We start from the raw sequence: 19,296 nt of genomic DNA on the forward strand, positions 1-19,296 counted from the left end.
CGCAGCAGGATCCAAACTGTTCGGTTTAAGAACTCGCTTCCTTCAACGCGATCGGGATTTCTTTGTTGGCTCCGAATGTTCCCGTCTGTTTGCGCGGACGCCGCCGACGAGTGAAGCGTGGCTTCAGGGCAGGACGTCTCTGCACGGGTCCATTTCCAAAGAACCGGCAGCCTTCTTGTCATCAGTTGTTTCATCATCTAATTTATTTCTTTTTTTTGCAGTTCTGTAATTTTTTGGAAATGTCCACGTTTCTGCTTTAAGAGCTCTCAAATTGCCATCAAGTGTGTAATTGTTGCATCACTGGATTGTCTCATTAATCTGGATTACAGACAGGGTTTACAGGCGCCCCTTTCCTTCCCTCTCTGCCTTGGAGGCAGCATTATCAATCCAGCCACACAGCCGGCTGACAATGTTCAGCTGCCAAACTTTGCTTCCTTTTCAGATTTCTGCTGCATATGAAATGATAGAGTAGTTTAAGCTGTGCTAAAACTGCCCCCGTTGCTCAGTTTGGAGCCGGCCCGATTTGACTTTGTCCTCAAACGTCTCAACGTGTCTCCTGTGACCTTTCTGAAGGGATCTCCATTTCCCGTCTGCTGCCTGACGAGTTCGTAACGTTTTAAATGAAAATGCCTTTCGCCTCATCTGTTCTGTTCATCTCGGCTCCACTAAAGTTTGGAATTCCTGAACATGCACTGAACACAAGCTCTCAGCTGGTCAATGATGCGAACTGACTTTCTCCGGTTGAGAATTCTCCTCTTTAAAGAAAAGCTGAAGGCAGCTAAACAACAATGTGCTTGTGTACAGACCTGGTTGCAAGATGGGACGCTACTGCGTTACCAATCAGGTTAGCTAGGCTGCGCCAATCAGGTTAGCTAGGCTGCGCCAATCAGGTTAGCTGGGCACCGCCAATCAGGTTAGCTAGGCTGTACAACACTACATTATGGAGGCCATCTTATGTGATGATGTGACATTGGAAACACAAATGTTTAAAAACTCCAACTTCGGCTCCACAAAGGCATCGGTGGCTTTGTAAGATTAGAAGAATGATTCTAGGAGAGACGGTTTTTGCATTCTCCAATCAAAGCGGAGGTGTTGGTTTTGTTTTATTTTATTTTTTTATTTTTTTTAAGATGGAGGATGATGGAAACCCTTTTGCTCTATGATTTTTGCATTGGCTTTGCCACCTGAAAGAAAAGATATCTTAGCATATTCTTTTAAAACACTACAAAGTTTAATTTCACAGCACGGTAACTTTGATTTCTTGGATGTAAAGGAGATCTGAGCCGTGAAGCCAAGTCATCACGTGTGAAGCTGTAGCTCACTTCAGCGGAACCTCGGCTGAATATCAAAGAGCTTATGTATTGTAGGTATTATTAGCATAATGCCTCGTTGGAGGGATAACAAAACGCTGCACATGGTGTTCGCTGGAGAAATTAAATGAGTGCTGCTGTTCAAAGCCTGTTTGAAGGAACTTGACGTGGCTTTGGGCGGCAAAAGTTTTGCTTCCTTCACACACAACCAAGTACAACAGAAAGGTCAGCAGGAATTGTGCCTCAGCTCCTCACCTCTCCCTCAGCATAATAATCTTGGGCTGGCTTCGGCACCTCTTGCTGAGGGTGAAGATCTTGTTGATGATCCGATGCGCCTTGCTCGCCAGCTGCTGGGTGCTGATCTCCAGCTGTTTGTAGCGCTGCAGGATGCTGGGCTCCATCTTCCAGAAGTACTGTATGGCGGACATGTTCAGCGCGTAGAAGGTGGGGAGCCTTCGGACGAAGTTCTGGAACTCATCTGAGAGGCATGGAGACATGCTGGATTGGAGCAGGATACTTTGTACTCCAGCAGGTTTGTTAAAAAACAGAACGGAGGATCTGATGTTGCGAGCTGCCGCCATCTTAGCCGTCTTCAGCATCTCTCCTCATCATGAGCAACTACACTGCAAATCAAAGCAGCAGCAACAGGGATGATAAAACAATTCTGATTGAAACACCAATTAGGGGTGAACGGCTTCCCCAGTGATTCCACAAGGTCGTTAACACGTTCATGAAATGAAATTAAGTTGATTTAATAGCTTGTGATAAAAGCTGCCATGTGCAGGGTGTAAATGATGACTCGCATTTTTCAACAAATGGATGTGGGGACATGGAGGGGATGTTGACACACTCGCACCCATCCTTGTACTTCTGTCTTTGTGAGGACTTTCATAGGCATAAAGCATTGAGTTCCTTCCCATAACCTTCCAGATAACCCCTAACCTAAACCTTAAGACTATGTCTTAACCCTCAAATGGGCTTTAGAAGGTCTGCGGACCAGCCAAAATGGGCTTCCCCTGCCCATCCTGGTCTTGACCCCTGATTCCCAGCAGGAGCGACTCTAATCTTCCCACTACTCCAACAAACTGCTGCTCGGCTGCAACACCGTTGACCATTCACTAAGTTTGGCCCCCATGGTTAAAGTTGCTAGGTCTAGCAAGCTTTCGGGATTTCTCAGCATTTTCGGTAAAAGATATTCAGAATAAAATCGTATCGCTGCAGTCAAAGATCGAAAATATCGGAACGAGACAGGAGTTTTAATATGATTTGAGAAATATTCACATTTGTCGGTGGGCTAGTGACGACATGCACAGAACAACGGTATAACAGGACAAGAATGCTCTTGCATCGCATGCTAAGTCCATGTATTGTTTGATTTGAAGCTAACTTTCATTTGTAACTGCCTTTCAGTATCTGATATGCTAGCCTGTTGCTATACAGCATGTTTTCCATTTGTTATAGTGCACGAGGATATTTTTCCCATATCCTGGGTTTGATCAATACCTTGGATATATATTTATCTGGTACATTTGTTTAGCCTTGCGTGATACACATCTGCCTAACTCGATATTAAAACAGTAACTTTTTATTAATATTCTACTAGTTTCTTGTAGCCAACAACTGTGCCAGTTACTGTTAGCATCTAATCTCAGAACAAATGTAATGGATGGATTCAGCTGCGAGGGAGTTGTTCCGCACTATTTAATCCATTTAATTTCAATCTATTGAACCCCTGGTACCTACAGTTGGTGTTATTTTTTTTTTTTTGTTGTTGAGTAATGACAATTTGGCTGGACCTCAACTTCAAAGGACTGTTTATGGGAGAAGACCTGGTTTTAAGGTTGACGTTGGAGTTGAGTTTAGGTTGGAGTTTGGGTTCATTGACCCCACAAACAGACCGATTGTAGCAATCAGCCATGATTATCAGCACCTCTGCTCTGCTGCTCTCCTCAGTTGGATCAGATTTCCAAGTGCATCTTCAGCTGTTCTCATACGGTTCCTTTTTTTTCCCGAGCCAAACCTATGAAATGATTCCGGGATACATGCTGGGATCAGGTGTTTTCTGACACAGAAGTTTGTAGCCAGCAACAACCATCCAGGTCCTGAAGTTGGAACTCTCTATTTTCAGATGAACCCACAGCTGCCTCTATTTTTTTTTCAGTCTTATATTTCTTGCTGCCTTCAGTTCTTGTCTTCTTTGCTTTTCATGGTTTCTTGGTTCCCTTTTGTAACCGTCCTTTACTCTGGATGGTGTCCTTGGGTCTTCTGAAAGGGGCCTCTAAATAAAATGATTGTGGCATTAACGTTATTAATGATAAAGGTGCACAAGAACGGGCTAATGGCTAATGGCTAACGTCTACTCGGTGACAGGGACTCCTGTGTCCACGTGTCTGTCTCCTCAGGTCTTCCACATGTGAATCATTGTCTCCTCCTTTTGTTCAGGCATCTAAACATCCTTCCTTGCTCTGTTATGTTGCTTAGGTCTCGTGTATTTTATCCGCTAGCCTCCTGTAGTTGCAGCCAGATCAGGAATAACACACCTGGACAAGTGTCTGTCCAACCTCTTGGAGGTCAAAATTTAACCAACTTCAGTTGGTTTTTAAAAGGTCAGCATGCACCTGGGACATTCAGTCCCGGTGTTTTGGACTCTTTACTGTCTCAAAGCTGCTGTGTGTTTTCAGAGTGAGAGAAAATGGCCAATTAGCGGCCGGACGGATAACTTTCGAACAATTAAGTTATTTTAACATTGATTTCTCTGTTCCCCTGTGGAAGAAATAACAACAAAACATAATACAATGATTTAAAAAGAAAAAAAAAAAAACAATCAAAAAAAGCCAGCGCCTGTAGGAATCAGGTGTCGGCCAATTTCTTATTTTAAAATTCGATATCGGCCCAGAGTTTCACCGCTGCTGCATCCCTAGAAGAATAAACCTTAAAGTGAGTCTTTGGTGACCTACACTTGACCTTGAATTCTACGCTTCTGTTTCCTGCACATTTAGATTGACACTGTGATTTCTTCGTACACACACGGTCAAATGGCAACAGGGGCCTGACACGATGGAACGGGAGGTTTGGTGCGTTTTTGATGGCGCTCTGACGTGAACGGGTTTTTCAATAACGACTCTTTTCCCAAAGCTTCTCCTCCTGACTCGGCTTTGTTTCCAGTCTTCCTTGAAGGCGCCACGGAGAAACACGGCGGCCACATGTGATGCCTTCATGATTTCCTCTCACCTAAGATCTGCAGCAAGTTTTCTAATAGACACAATTTACTCCACTTGTAATTTTACCCTTAATTATGACAGCATGTCCATAAACATTGCTAATATGATAATCATGGACCGACTCCTGTCCAATAGGCTACTGACCTGATGTTTAAAAACAAGTAAATAAAAGAGAATACTTCCTCAGGAACCACGGTAACAATGCAGTCGCAACACTGAAAATGGGAAATCGCCCACTAAACTGGCTCATTTCATGTCATCCTGTCTGAGTGTGCTGATGCATTTCCTCTATATGCTTTGGATGGAATTACCCATCAGCCCCTCTGATAGCAGCATCCCATTTTCTACAAGTGGCAGATTCACTTTCAACGAGCACGTCGCCACCGACCTGACTCCTCAAAGTCTTGATTGGCCGAGGTCCAAGAGTCTCTGATCTTCAGCAAGCTGGATTCCATGGCCTTCAGATCCACCTCCGGACAGTTGCATCGTGGGTAGTCTGCAGCGCACTGGCACCAGCAGTCGTTGTCCCGGCACACGAACTGGCCTTCCTCATTACAGCCGACGTAGCTGAGAGCAGCCTGCACAAAACGAGCCTTCAGATATTCCGGCAGAACGGCCTGGAGACCTGCGACAGGGACGGGAAACGGCACTAATGAACGCTCGTGTGAAATATGGTGGAACCACTGGAGGAGTGGAGGTTATTTCGCCCCTTTTGAGAACGCAACATATGTTTAGCGTCATCCTCGATATGCTAGGATTCGCTTATGGTTTTATTTATACGGCGCTGTTCCACCACTCCTGTTGTGAATCATTACTGGGATTCACTTCAGCACTCCGCAGGCACCCGTGGAAGAAAGTCACAGAGTGATTGAAGCTAAATTCATTGTGACACTCCGATGCTGCAGTTATAAGCTCGCCAGAGAACAGACACTGTGACAATTCCATCAGAAATTGGGGGAGTTCAATTATGGATGCCCAACCTTGCAAATGAATCTTGTTCTCGGGGCTCTGAACCAAAACGGAGCTGACAGAATCAAGGTTGTCATAGTTACTGCATCCGAGAGGGCCTGTTCTTGTTTCGGTCACCTAAAGGGAGGAAAAACAGGCACATAATAACAGTTCATACTGGGAAAGAAAGCAGCACTTTACAGTAAATACGGAGAAAGAGGGTGAAGAGAGGGGTGGAGGAAAATGCTGCAGATAGGGTTTAAATCAATATTTTCCCTTCAGCCTCTGCGAGGAACCGTAACGTACATCCTTTATTTAAAGCGCTCCATTGTGGGAATTATATTTCGGGAAATGTGAGAAAGTGAAGCAGATCTTAAAGTAAACGCTGGTGTCGTCTGTCAAAGGGATCCATTATATTAACCAGTTGCAGTTATTTATCACACGGTGTCACATTCTGTGTGGGTGTGGGTGTGGGTGTGTGTTTAAGAGGTGATATTTCCTGTGATTTGAGGAATTTAAGGCAGATTTGATGATCAAACGTGAGGAGTTGGTGATGATTTGATGTTTGGAGGTCTGTGCGTGATCACGTTTCTGCTGCAAAATGGATCATTTCTCAGATTGATAAATCATTTTTTCCCGTTATGTCGTGCTATTTTTACCCTTCGGCATCTTACCTGAATGACACTTGATTGTTGTGAGGGAATTTGAGAGGAATGATGAAGCTTGAAAACTCCGTTCGAATCAAATCTAGTTTTAAATCGAGACCCCTGGCAGGTTATTACTTCATTTTTCATTTTGCAGCCATTTTTAGCTCGCTGGTTTTAAATCAATGGTTTTTCCTCTCACTTCGCTTGAGATTAGTTCATTTCTGAGATACATTCCAGCGCCTTATTAGGACCTTACCAACACGGAAAAACAAACAAGGCCCAAAAGATCAATCATGAGAGCGTACAGGTCGGATCCCAGTGGATCAGGCAGTTGCTTGAAAGTTGTTTTTCCTTGAAGTTGATTTCTTTAATTCAATGCTCCTCACACCTCGGCCGTCTCAGGGGTCCCCTCAGCAGCTCATCGGTGGCTGTCTTCCTGATGGACTCAAATCTCCGTGATTGGTCCTGGATAGTGGCTCCGGCACTCACCGGGCCGCTGCCTCCTCCCTGGGCTCCCGGACCTGGAGTGGACGCCCCCATATGTCGGGGAGCTTTCATGTCTTTACATCTGTGACTTCTACCGCCACCCTTGGGCGGGTTATTCGACCTCATCACTGGCAGCATGTAGGCGTTTGATGGCTCTAATCTTGTTCTGACTCTTCAGAAGCTCCTCAAGGGTTTTGGCCGTTTAACTCTGGAATTCTGAGATATTTGTCTTGAATATCCCTTGTTAATACTTTATCTCTTTGAAATGATCAGATTGCATTTGTCTCGACCCAGTGACCTCCCAGCGTCCTTTACTCACTGTTGGCATCTCGCAGGATGACGCCCACGTGCAGGAGGCAGCTGACAGATGCTCTACCTCGCTGCTGATATCTGAATCGTTGCAGGATCAAAGGTGACAAGGCGGCTTGGCCTTGAGCTGGGTTTAAGAAGTCAGTCCCACTCAGTTCTTAAAGGAGGCTCTGAGTGACCCATTGATCTGAGAGCACCAAACACACGGGGGTGGTATCAAGTCGTAGGCTGTCTTCTAGTCAGTCCAGGGTCAGACTTTAGTCTTTCTGGTCTTAGTCTTTGGAAGTCTTATCTCTTGTACTGTCTTCTGACCTGAGCCTGGGGCCGGGCTCCAGGAGCTGCGGCCGGGCTCCAGGAGCTGGGGCCGGGCACCAGGAGCTGGGGCCGGGCTCCAGGAGCTGGGGCCGGGCTCCAGGAGCTGGGGCCGGGCACCAGGAGCTGGGGCCGGGCTCCAGGAGCTGGGGCCGGGCTCCAGGAGCTGCGGCCGGGCTCCAGGAGCTGCGGCCGGGCTCCAGGAGCAGCTCCCCTAAAATAAATCCCGGTAGCTGGGTGTGTGTGTGTGTGTGTGTGTGTGTGTGTGTGTGGGTGTGTGTGTGGGTGTGCATGTTTGTGTGTGTGTGCGTGTGTGTGTGTGTGTGTCTTGGGGGAAATATTTGCACTTTGGTAGATGAATTAATTTAAACAGGCACTTTTTCTTGTGGTTTGGGTCCTCATTTTTAGCAGCCGAGTGGAATTTAAACATTGTGTGACAAATGTTCCCACGTGTTCCTCTTTCTATCTACATTTTAAAATGCATCATGTTTTTTTTTTTGTTTGTTTGTTTGATAAGAGAGTGAAAAATATTCTGAAATGGAGCTTTGGAAGCCGCTGTGGCTGATATGAACTATTCCCAACTCCATTTGAGCTGAAATGTGTTTTCTATTGCCAGTTGGAGGTATTAATTCTCCCTCCATCCTCTGGCTCGGTTCCAAAACAAATTCAGTGTTTAAATGTGATAAATTGATGCGATTCAACATGTCAAGTGCTGTAATCCAGAGCAACGTCGGGACGAGGACGCCGACATGGACATATAGGACGAAGTGCATTTTTCTGTCCTGTGTCTTAATCTGTGGCACATCCGTCAGTCATCTCAGTTTCCTGAGTGAGGGCACGCGAGGATCGCCTGGATATGCAGAAACATTTGGAATTCAGAAGGTCTCGAACTGAAAACACAGGAATCGGCGAGAATATACGGAGGCAACGACAGTTTGAGGCTTTGGTGAAAACAAGTTAAAATAGAACGTCTTGGCGCTGTCACGCAAACAATCTTTTAGAACTTTAACCACGCGTCTTAAAGAAGAGCACAAAGACGCCGCCGCTCCTTTGAGCTCGCGGGTTCACAGTTTTAGCTCCATCATCCTTGACAACAGCCTGATTTAGACGGCGGCTGCGTCCACACTCCATGGGCAGCGAAGACAAACTGTCAACCTGAAGGAAAAATCCATCTCCTTTGCTGTCGCCGCTGAATTATGGCCAAACGCCGTGGCAACGTCTGCTCTTTAATAATACTGCAGCGGCACAGATGAAAATAAAATCCTCTCCTTTCAAAATTAGGATGAGAAAGCAACAGTTTTGTTCTGGGTTTGTGTGTCGATGGATCAGAAGCCCAACGAGGCATCTTGGGGTCACTTAAATAAATCGGCCCTAAATGCTTTCGCACAACGTCACTTTGTCAATTTAAAACTGCATAAAGTTTTAATTAATATTGTCAAATATATATGGTTTAGCCAAGTTCACGCCACCAACTTTGGTTCTTTTCTTGACTCATTAACATGGTTAATTAAAATCCAAGCAGACTCTGCTGGGATCTGCAGATTAATTTCCCACACAGACAGAAGTCAAACTTTGACGCAAATCTCACTATATATATATTTATTTATTTATATTTTTTTAATTTTTTTTTTTGTTGCTACGACAGACCATCTGCAAAAAGAACTGGGAGCAAATTGGGCGTGCTCCCAACGGCTCCTCCTTTCCAATTGATCCCCAATTAGGCGAGAAAAAACATTTTTGGTCTGGCAACACGATGTACAGAGCGTGCGTGCGTGCGTGTGTGTGTCTGTGTGGTGGGGGGGGGCAGGTATTAATGAACCGTGATTTAGGAGGAAGGAATTGTTGGAGCAGCTGTACTTAATGGCACACCGAAATCTCTCCTACAATAAGCAATTTGTGACGAAACGTCATTGAAATGTTTGTCTTATTAGTTCCAGATTACATTTTCTGCTCTCCTGCTACGCAAATACTCATTTCAGAATGTATTAATTCTCAACGTGTCGCTTTCCTTCTATCTCCGAGCTGTTCGGGCTTTTAGCGATGAGTGATATGGAAATGACTATTCTCTTAATGATGGAACATGTTTCTCATCACTTGATAAATGAGAATGGGAGATGATGCTGATGCTCTCTGCAGTGGTAGAAGCAGCACAGTGGTTGTCATCAGCCAACCATCGCTAGCTTAGCATTGCATATAGAGGAAAGCTAATGAAAGCTTCAACTGTATCTGATTTTCCTCTGTTCTGTAACTCCTGCGGAGACGCCGCTCGTCTGTGGGCTCGTCTCTAGAAACATCATCAGCTGTCGGGGGTAAATTGTCCCTGAAGTTGTTTCTGATTGTGTTTTGAGGGTTGGAGGCTCGTCGAGCGCAGGTATCGCCGTCTCTCCTGGGTGCTCACCCGGGTTAGTCTGAACACGATCGCATCCCAGATTCACGTCACGTCATCAAACTGCACAGCGAGCATGTGGCGCCGCCGCCGTTGTGATGTTTCGCTTTTCATCCATTTTGTGTTTTACCTTTAATTGTCACTAGACGATATATTAAAGAGGCAAGCAAACATTCCCAAGTGAGCGCTGGAAGGCATCTTTTTTAACTGCGCGTTCCACTCGGTGAATATGCTGCTCTGCCTGATGCCAGACGTCTACTACAGGGGAGATGCTGCTGCGCTCCTGCTGCTGCTGCGCTGCTACTCTGCTGCTGCTGCTGCTGCTCTGCTTGATGCCAGACGTCTACTACAGGGAGACGCTGCTGCTCTGCTGCTGCTGCGTTGCTACTCTGCTGCTGCTGCTCTGCTGCTGCTGCACTGCTGCTGCTGCTCTGCTGCTGCTCTGCTGCTGCTGCACTGCTGCTGCTGCACTGCTGCTGCTGCTCTGCTGCTGCTCTGCTGCTGCTGCGCTGCTACTCTGCTGTTGCTGCTGCTGCACTGCTGCTGCTGCACTGCTTCTGCTGCTACGCTGCTGTTGCTGCGCTGCTGCTCGCTACGTTGCTGCTCTCAGCGGCTCAGCTGGGACCTGGATTTAGGGGGTGTTGTCTCGACTCTCAGAAGCCTGAATTTGTTGTTTTTTTTGGGACTGTCATAAGTGTTGTAACTTCAGCTCAGCGATTAATTTGGTCTGGTTTATACGGTGGAGCGGAGCATGTTGCAGGCCGGTCTTCTCAAGCGGGGGGTGGGGGGTCTGCACCCAGGCAACACGGCTCATCACATTAGTTCACTTCATGTGCGACAAAGTTTAAAAAGAAAAGAAGTCTGGGAAAAATGAATGCAAAAATGTACTCATTAATCATGAAAGTGAAAAAACCACCTCTTGTATGTAATGACTGGAGGAAAAATAAACACTACATCTGTATTCAAGATGAAAGAGAAGAATTACAGATCATAAATCGAATTAACTCAACATGATAAAAGTAATTGATGCTACAAGTCTGCTATTAAAATAGCAAATCGGATTAGTGCTCGTCTCACACCGGGCCCAAATGGATGATAGCTGCTGTGTTATTGGTGCGGGGCCCCGGCAGGGCAAGGCAGCACTTAGCCTGTTAGCATGGTCCGCTGATAGAGATGGCTCTGAGGCACATCTATTATTTAAGCAGGCGATGCTTTAATGTCATTACAGGAGAAGTTAGGTGAGAGCATTCTGATGAAGATTCATCACCACTGTAGTTCCCACATATGAATAATTCTACAAAAGAGCATAAAATGTCACTTAGTGAGCTTGAGTTGTCAGATTGAGCAACAATGGGCTTTAAATGGCTGCACTTTGTGGCTCCTGAATATAAAAAAACTATGATAGCATTAATGTTTCATGGATATCATCTCTCATTTCAAAATTGCCCCATGCTCTGCATTTTCAAGAATTGTCGCTCGCTTAATCACGACGACGTAGACGATGTGAAAGTCCACATTTGCATGCGAGATGCATTTATGCCTGTTTATTCAGTCTTTGAAGCTTTCGCAGCTCTTCACTTTGTTGCACAGGCTTAGTATGTAAGCGGCAAGGGACCCGGAGCTCATGAGCATTAGCAAGAAACGGGAGGAAAATAGCATCTGAATGTGATTGTGCACCCTCGGTAATGGACGTCCAAAGCTTTAAGGGAAGGATTGTTACTTTAAAGAACACTCAGAAACCTGATTCCCAACTCATCTCAGGTTAACCATTAAAAGGCTGAAAATAGATCAAACTTTCCTACGAGGAATGGACCAAATGAAATGTCTCACCTTTTTATCTTTATCTTTGAATGTTCAGCACGACGCCTTTTCTAACTCGGTTATTACATCATCTCAGGGTTCCTGTTTAATTCCTGACATTTCTGCACATCCTTAAAAAGGCAGAACCCAGTTCCACATCATAAAAAAATGAGTGCTGGAGACTTAACGGGCCTGGCAACGAAAGATGAATCGTGACATCTGCAGCCAATCGGAGCCAAAGACTCGGAGGGAAGAGAGATCAGACGGTGTTCGGGGGGGGAAGGAGACACACAACATGGACACACATCATCACGTCTCGCGTCCACCAACAGAAGACAATATAGATGCTGCAGGACAAGCTGTGCTTCCTGCTTCGAGCAATGAAATAGCCCCCCAATTAATAAACGGCATCGATGTTAAAGTGACCAAATTCTTGTTTAAAAAGAACAAAACTGGGGGGGATGTGTTGAAGTCTGTCTGTCCTTCTGAGACCTCATCCCGGGAAGGTCAGAGAGGGCGTTCAGGAGGGCGCCTGAGGTTCTGCTGCACATCCGAGCCAAAATCCGAATCTAAGGCTTTTGTACGCCGACGTCCTCATTCAGAAAGAATCCAACTATGATGACATGACAGAGGAAATTCATCTTCCTTTCTGAGCATAAAGATCGGCCTGGTGAATAATTGAACCAGCTAAGTGACTACGCGGTCCTTTTTTAAATCTTTTTAATGGTTGGATTTTGTTTTGTTTATTCTCGCTCCAAACTCGGGCGAATGTCTTTTCTATCATGTTTTTCCAGCAGCCAGAATCTTATTTCTGAGGCTTGAATCATACCGGTTTGACAAATAACTGCGCTTCACTGGCTCTCGCCACAAACTGGGTCAAATGTTCCTATCACTCCTTCCCCCCCCAAAATTCGGTTTAATGGCTCTTCAATATGGAGGCTAAGTCAAAGCTCCGGCTGCTCCTGTTTCCTGCTGCTCACCCACATGTGACACCTCCACTCGAACTTCCACGTGAAGGTTGACAAACGACAGCCCCCCCAAAACAAACGATGGGACTGGATGGACTGATCCATTATACTGTCACAGCGGGACATGTCTTTCCCCGCAGCCCTATCTTGGCTTTTTTTTTTTTTTTCTTGTTTAATTTTCTAGTGCTGCTGGGCTCAGCGCCTCAAACCTTCCACCAAGCCTTTTCTCTCTCTTCCTGTTATCTCTTAAAACCAGGGGACCGGCGCTCTCCTCCAGTCGAGGTTTGCTCCGGCTCCGTTGAGGTAAAAATCCATGTTCGGAATAAAAGGCTGCCGACGCTGTGAATATTTTACATCAGTCACCTAAAAATGACTCGCAAACAAACGGACCCCAGAGGTCCCTTCTCTACTTATCTCAATCAGAGGGGGTTTTAGCAGCACTCTGGCTCAGTGGTGGCTGCCAAATCGGCTCAACATCCACTTGCCAATTCACTTTAGCGAACATTCGTCTCCTCTCTGATGGACGGTGGAGAGTTGCGTCACAACGACCAGTCAAAGGAGCAGGAGAACAAAGTCAACACATATCCACCTGACCGAGCCAGGATCCGGGTCGCGCCTCCTTTGTGTGACCTGAATGTGTGTCTGTGTGTGTGTATATGGTTTTTACACTGTAGGTGTGTGTGAACGCATGAAGGTCACATGGGGAAATAGATCCCGCCGAACGCAACGATGATTCAGTCCTAATGTGAAGGACAAAGTCGGTCCGTTCAATCCACCGTTCCCGATAGGAAGTGACAGGGTGATGAATGGACGCCCCCGGAGGCTTTCCCAAGTAAAGGATGCAAGGTGATGTTTACATCATAAGCATATCTTGATATGCAGAGCATGCAGTTCATGCGAGCGCCTGCGAATGTGCACATGAAAGCACAAAAGAGGGAAGTAAACAGTATCTTTCTCTTCATCTTTTCTTTTATCAAGCTTGGGATGTGTGTTTATTTGAATTTAAATGTTAATCAAACCAATATAGACGGAATAAAACACACTAGCTACACACGTGGGAGGATTCATATTTCTAGTTTGTATATTGCTCTATGAAAATTTCCTCATGTCACTTCGGAGTTTCTCCTCATTCCGTATTACAGTACAAATCATTTCTCCAGTGCTGAAACTTTCCTCGGTGCCCAGAAAACCTGCTTGAATGGCTGAAAATGCCCCCCAGCCACTTTGTGCTGATGCAGAAGGGCCTTACTCGTGCGCTACAGAGGCCTTCCATACAATTACTGCTGGATATGAAGCCATGTGGTCAATATGATTTGTGTTTTGTCGATGCAACACAATCCTCTACTCCTCTGTAGCATCCAAACTCCCAGCAGTTGAAGGAATTCTCTGGGCCGCGTTGCTTCTGTGTTTGCTGAAGCCTGGAGGGCAGCAAACATTTACCTTGATGGCGGTGGAGGCGATCTGGATGTGGTGCAGCTTGTGCAGCGTGCTCTCCCTGTCAATAAAGTAGGAAGCAGCCAGCTGGTGCAGAGCCTCCAGAGTCACGGCGGTGCCGTTGGATTCGCTCGCCTCGGACGGACGACCCAGCTTCCTCTTGTCCACGAAGATCATTAAGGACTCTTCCCCTGTAAATACCCACAGTGAAAAATGAAATGACCCCAATGCTCATTGGGTAGTTCCAGAGGTAAACAGGAACCTATTATGACCAACACAGAGGATCATTAATAGGACACAGCAGTGACAAATGATGGAAACATCGGAGAAAATCCTTTCTTCCAGTTATCCCAGGATGTTGGGAAAAAACAAAATTCAAAAAACATTAAAACTGCTTAAGTTTAGGATCCTAATATAAAGCACATGGTTGAGTTTTAAATGATAATTGCTAAAACATCCAACTTCTCCAGCAGTAGGTGACATCAGGCTGCACATTTAGTCCAGTTCTTTGGGACAGGATGTCTTCCCATGTGTCTTCCCATCCGTTTAATCGCTGCTCTTAAACATTCCCAAAGCTTGGAACTGGCTGGTTTTGACTGCTACTGCTAACCCGTGTTAGCTGTGATTCTGCTGAGCAGAAAACATAACAAACACTTGGGATTTAAATGTGTTTCTTTGGCTTCGCTGCTGAGTGTGATGACAAATATTTTCCTGAAAGATTTCTGTGTGTGTCCAGGTAAATCCTCACCAACCGCATCACCTGAAAGCGCAGCCTGTCGACATTATTTACCTCCCAGTGTGGCAGAGAGCAGGAAATGGGTCCCGTATTTCCTGATAATGTTGTCAGTGATGGCGCCGAGACTGGGCCTCCTGCCCAGTTGCCTAATGGTTTGTAGGAACTCTGGGTCCAGCGGCAAGGAAAAGCCATTGTTCTCCTGTCTCTCCAGGGCCAAGCTGTTCACCTTCCAGCGGCCAAACTCCCTGCAATGCACACAAACACACGCCCACAAGGAATTCAGAAAGCTAGCATAACCCATGACGGCTGCATGTTCAAAATAGCCGCGAGTACGGGAACCGGCTACAAATCCTACTGGGAGATGCTTTCAATCATTTCCACAGAACTGAAAGCAAATCTGCAGCTGTGTGGAGACCTTTTCATTAGAGCTCAAACAGGAACCAAACACGAGCGTGTGCTTTTGACGGGAGGGAAAATGCAGCCTGGTCATTGGAGGGAAGACTGACTGGCTCTCATGAGGACGCCCAATTTCACAATGGGCATAAAACACAACGTGTGCGCGACTTCAGTGAATCCATGCTGCTCATGCTGCTGCTTCTTCAGAAGATGGATGGACTCGTGCTGTTTTCACCTCCAGCTCACAGAACACGTTCGCACCACGGTGGAAAACATTGTCCATCCATTGATTTTAAATAATACTGCAATCCTTTCTCATCTGGAATCGGGATTTCTGTAATCATGGACAGGGTCTCGCCGCCCGCGGGGCAGTCAAAGTGGCCCCTTGTTGGTGGGAGCTATAAAGTCGTTTCATATTCAGCCGCGGCTCGCGTGTGTCTGCCAGCCATCTTCGTCTGGGAAGGTCAAACTGACTGGAGCTGCACATCATAATAAGATAGAAAAACGGCAAACAAAGCTGCCTTTCTGTTCACAAATGCACCGTGCACAGGTCACCACTCACCACCAGACAATACGTCTGGTTGCTGCTGGGTCAATTCAGCAAAGGTTCCTGAGATGCTCCTCAGTGTACAGAGCCTTTGGATTGTGGGGGACCTAAAGTACCGAGTGAAAAGGAAATATGTATTTGGCCTTTTTGTGTTGGTTCTTTCTCCTTTCTGGTTGTGAATCGAATGGGAAATAGGATTTAAGCTAATTCCTCTGGTTCAATCACACCACCATTTAATCTCCATCAGCACAGCTCTGGCAGAATCATGTTTTTAATAAAAATGTCCTTTAATATGACGGCACAGATGATCTCCGTGATGAGATTCTCTAGAGCTTCAACACAGCATGAAAATGCCAGATTAAATAGCTTCCTGCTTTGGTTTCTCCCAAATTTCCACAAATGTAAAAAAGGCTTTCTGTGAAATCTGCTGAGGGGAAATAATAGTTGGTTAGGAGGAAACTGAAACCTTGGGATGTTCTGCTATGTCTTTCTGTAACACGCAGAGCCCACAAACCCCCTGTGGACCAGCCCGAGTCCCTAATGCGGAGCATTCACACACCCCACAGCTGCAAACATCCTAACAAAGCTGCCCTTGCTGCAGCGACTTAGCAATCACCCAGAATATCTCGGAGCCCGCGCGGGTGGGGGCCCGCCGCTGCTGCCAATCAATTCCCCACCAATAATAACGACCTGCAGACAGTCGGAGAGACGGAGCGAGGAAACTAAACAGAAAATGGCTCATTAGGACCTGTTTCATGTCAGTGTTTCTCTATAACGAGCGGCCATTAGTGACTCTTTCAGTCCGCTGGGGCTGGCTAAAGCAGCGCACGTCGGACACAGAAGGCTGGAGAGGAAAAGCTCGACGGAGATCGACGCCGCGCCTCCCCGCCGAACACGCTCGCGCACATTTAGACAGGCTGACAAACAGACTTGTGGCCAAACCCTTCAAATCGGCGTCGGCGCCACTCGTAGGTTCACGGAAAAGAACCCAAACGAGTAAAAGAGGTCTGACTTCGGCAGGAAGTTAGACGCGCCAGGTGCGCGCCAGTCATCTTTGACGTCCCCAACGCCACCTTTTTTAAACGCGTTAACCCGTCAAATGGCTGAGAACAAAGGAGGGGGGCGCGCCCTGAGTGTACCTGCTCTTTCCCTCCGCGTGTCAGATCAAGCGTGTTGTCGGGTGAGCCTCCAACACGAAAGCAGCGAGTGGCGGGTGGGCGCCCACCTGCGCGTTTCTGTCACATCCTCCCCCGAGCGCGAAGGCGCCGGGCCGCCGTGCACCGGGGGTGAGACGCGCAGGCTGCATGGGGAGCGCATTCAAAATGGGTCAGGGGGGGGATCGCACCCAGCTACCTGTCCGTCAAGCGCAGATAGCTCAGATGTAGCGCAGCGTGCAGCAGCCTGAGGGGGCCGCCGGCTGCCAAACACAACAAATCAGCAAATTCACCCAGCAAATAAGCGGCTGATGTGCTTGGATCATGCAGCAGAAAGGAGCGCTTCAGATTGTTTGTTCTGTGGCTGACACCTTTGTGGGGGGGGGGGGGGAGAAGTGTTTTACGCTTTAAAAGGTGCCTTTAGGAAACCGCCGTCCCTCCACTTCTGTTGGGTCGCTTTGCTAAAAGAATCTGCACATTTTTTTTTGGTTTTTTTTGTTTTTGCAGGGTTACATGTGATGTTGTCTCACATGAGCAATTACAGCGCCGCTGGCCCAGATACACTATTGTGTTTAGGTCCGCTTCGGCACCATTATTCTCTCTGAAAAAGATCCCTCGAGAGCCTCTAAATAAAAGCCGCTGCAGGTGAAACTGTTCGTCACCGGTTCATAAAGACGCGACCTGATGCTGGTTCCTCTTAAATGACTCTTCCTGCGAGGGGCCGCGGGCTGGAACACTCATCTGGGAGAAGAGTTCTGCGGAAGCTTTGGATCCGCAGCCGTGCTGACGTCACCGTTTTAGAAGGCAAAGATGCCGGACTACCGACGGAGCCGAGCGGAAGCGTTCCCCACCCTCGGACTGGCGCTGCAGCTCCTGCGTGCGGGTGTCCACATGCGGCTCGTTGGCCTGCATATCAAATCCCTGACAGCTCTTTCACAACATGCTGCCCACCTTTTTTCTTCTGTTTCGGTGTAATGAGAGACCAGCGCCGGCCGTAGCTTTGGAATAACACAAGTGCGTAATAACCAAGGTCTGCAATTATGCTAATAAATCTGAGGGTGTTGTTGTTCTTCTCATCACTAATGTGGTTGAGACTGGCTTCACATCATTCCATATGTAAGTTACAGGTTGGCCCCGACCACCTTGTTTAATTCCATTTAAATAAGCGTGCGGCGTGAGGGCTTCCATCAGCTCCAACGCTGCCGGCGGCGTTCAATCACCTAAAAGCTCTAATAGCTAAATGCTGAAGTTAATACAATGACATTAAACCAGAATGGAATAAAAAAGCCTTGAAATCTGCGAGGCTGCCTCAACATGTGCTGCTCCATATCTGAAGCCGTTTTGTCTCTTCAAATATCCAAAAATCAAGAGTGTAAATGAAATTACAGGTTTGCAAATCCTTATTTTCAACAAGCACCAAACCTTTAATTTGGGGGATGTTTTGCTTATGTCTCCTCAAAATGAAGTCTGAACAAAAGGAAAAGGTTCTTTTGTGAACTGGGATTTTGCTTTATGCCAAATATTAAAAAAAATAAAAAAAAGGCTTAAGCAGGAGAACGCTGTTGTTCTGCAGCTGGGTTACCCCAGATACCGAAATAACCCGCTGTGCAAAACCGTTGTTTGATGTAGAATTCAAAGTTATTTCAAGGACCTCCCTAAAGAGAATTCTGCAAAGTGGGAGAAAAGTCCTTCATGCTTCACTCTGCAAAATAAACCAAATTGAAAGTATTTAAAAGACCTTGCTTCAAAAAAGAAAACAGCCCTGTTCTTTCAACACTATTTCCCCTGCTTATTTTGCTCTGCGCGTGCGTTTATCCGACTCGGATCCTTTCCAATGTGCACGAATGATCAGGAACAGCAAAATGTCTGATGAAATGAGAAGATACTGAAAACCAGATTTCCCGGCTCCTCAAAATGCGCTCCGACTCTTCCATTGTCAGATTGGGAACCGCCTTCCTCCAGTTCATCCCTCAGTGACTCGGCATTTCTGAATATCAGCACAGATTCGCTGTCTTCACATACATTTATTCGATATCCGGAGGTTGTTTTCCCAAACAGCTGGATCTCACAGACACGGATCATGTGGCTCCTTTTCTCAATGAGCATCACGCAGATTCCTTAGCCTCAAACAACAGATAACAGCCTCGGCTGTGTGTGCGCAGGCGGCAGGAAGCAGGAAGCAGCCCTAGAGACGGCGGCCTGTCCGCGGGCGCCCGTTTGAACCTTTCGTGACACAGGAGACGCCGCCGCTCTGCTTTGATAGCTGGTGGCTCTTTAGTGTACTTTCAGATGTAACTTAAAGGGGCTGAAACATTAAAGAAAAGGCTTATCGTATCAAAGCAGCAGAAGGTGCCTCGCACGTCTGGATGGGTGTGAACCCTGTGTGACGAATCACCTGCATGTGGCAAACGGAGATGAAAACTCCGGTTTTCTCAGGCTGTTCCAGCGCGGGAGGCTTCTGAGGAACGGCGCCGCTTCCCTAAAACCTCACCATTAGAATGAAAACATCGATGTGGGGGGGGGGGGGGGACAAAAAAAACACACTTCTGTTAGGAGAAATCATGAGCGCCCTCATTCAGAGCAGTGCGTTACCATGGAGATGAAATACCTGTGAAACGTCACTGTACAACAACGGCCATTAC

General features: G+C 46.7%; 1 protein-coding gene and 1 long non-coding RNA gene across 2 annotated transcripts in view; one reads left to right on the forward strand and one right to left on the reverse strand.

Moving 5' to 3' along the window:
- Positions 1–19,296, forward strand: part of LOC115247302 (uncharacterized) — a 95,981-nt gene that overhangs the window by 10,038 nt on the left and 66,647 nt on the right. The window lies entirely within an intron of this gene.
- LOC101079095 (BMP/retinoic acid-inducible neural-specific protein 3-like) overlaps positions 1–19,296 on the reverse strand; it is a 29,671-nt gene that overhangs the window by 3,259 nt on the left and 7,116 nt on the right. Inside the window, exons 3-7 of the mRNA XM_029828586.1 lie at positions 14,612–14,802; positions 13,828–14,012; positions 5,512–5,617; positions 4,920–5,156; positions 1,566–1,788 (exon numbers count right to left, since the gene is read on the reverse strand). Of these exons, the coding sequence (XP_029684446.1) occupies positions 1,566–1,788; positions 4,920–5,156; positions 5,512–5,617; positions 13,828–14,012; positions 14,612–14,802 (942 nt within the window). The remainder of the gene's footprint in view (positions 1–1,565; positions 1,789–4,919; positions 5,157–5,511; positions 5,618–13,827; positions 14,013–14,611; positions 14,803–19,296) is intronic.

The sequence above is a fragment of the Takifugu rubripes genome, chromosome 20 (assembly GCF_901000725.2).
Source record: "Takifugu rubripes chromosome 20, fTakRub1.2, whole genome shotgun sequence".
NCBI classification, from domain to species: Eukaryota; Metazoa; Chordata; class Actinopteri; order Tetraodontiformes; family Tetraodontidae; genus Takifugu; species Takifugu rubripes.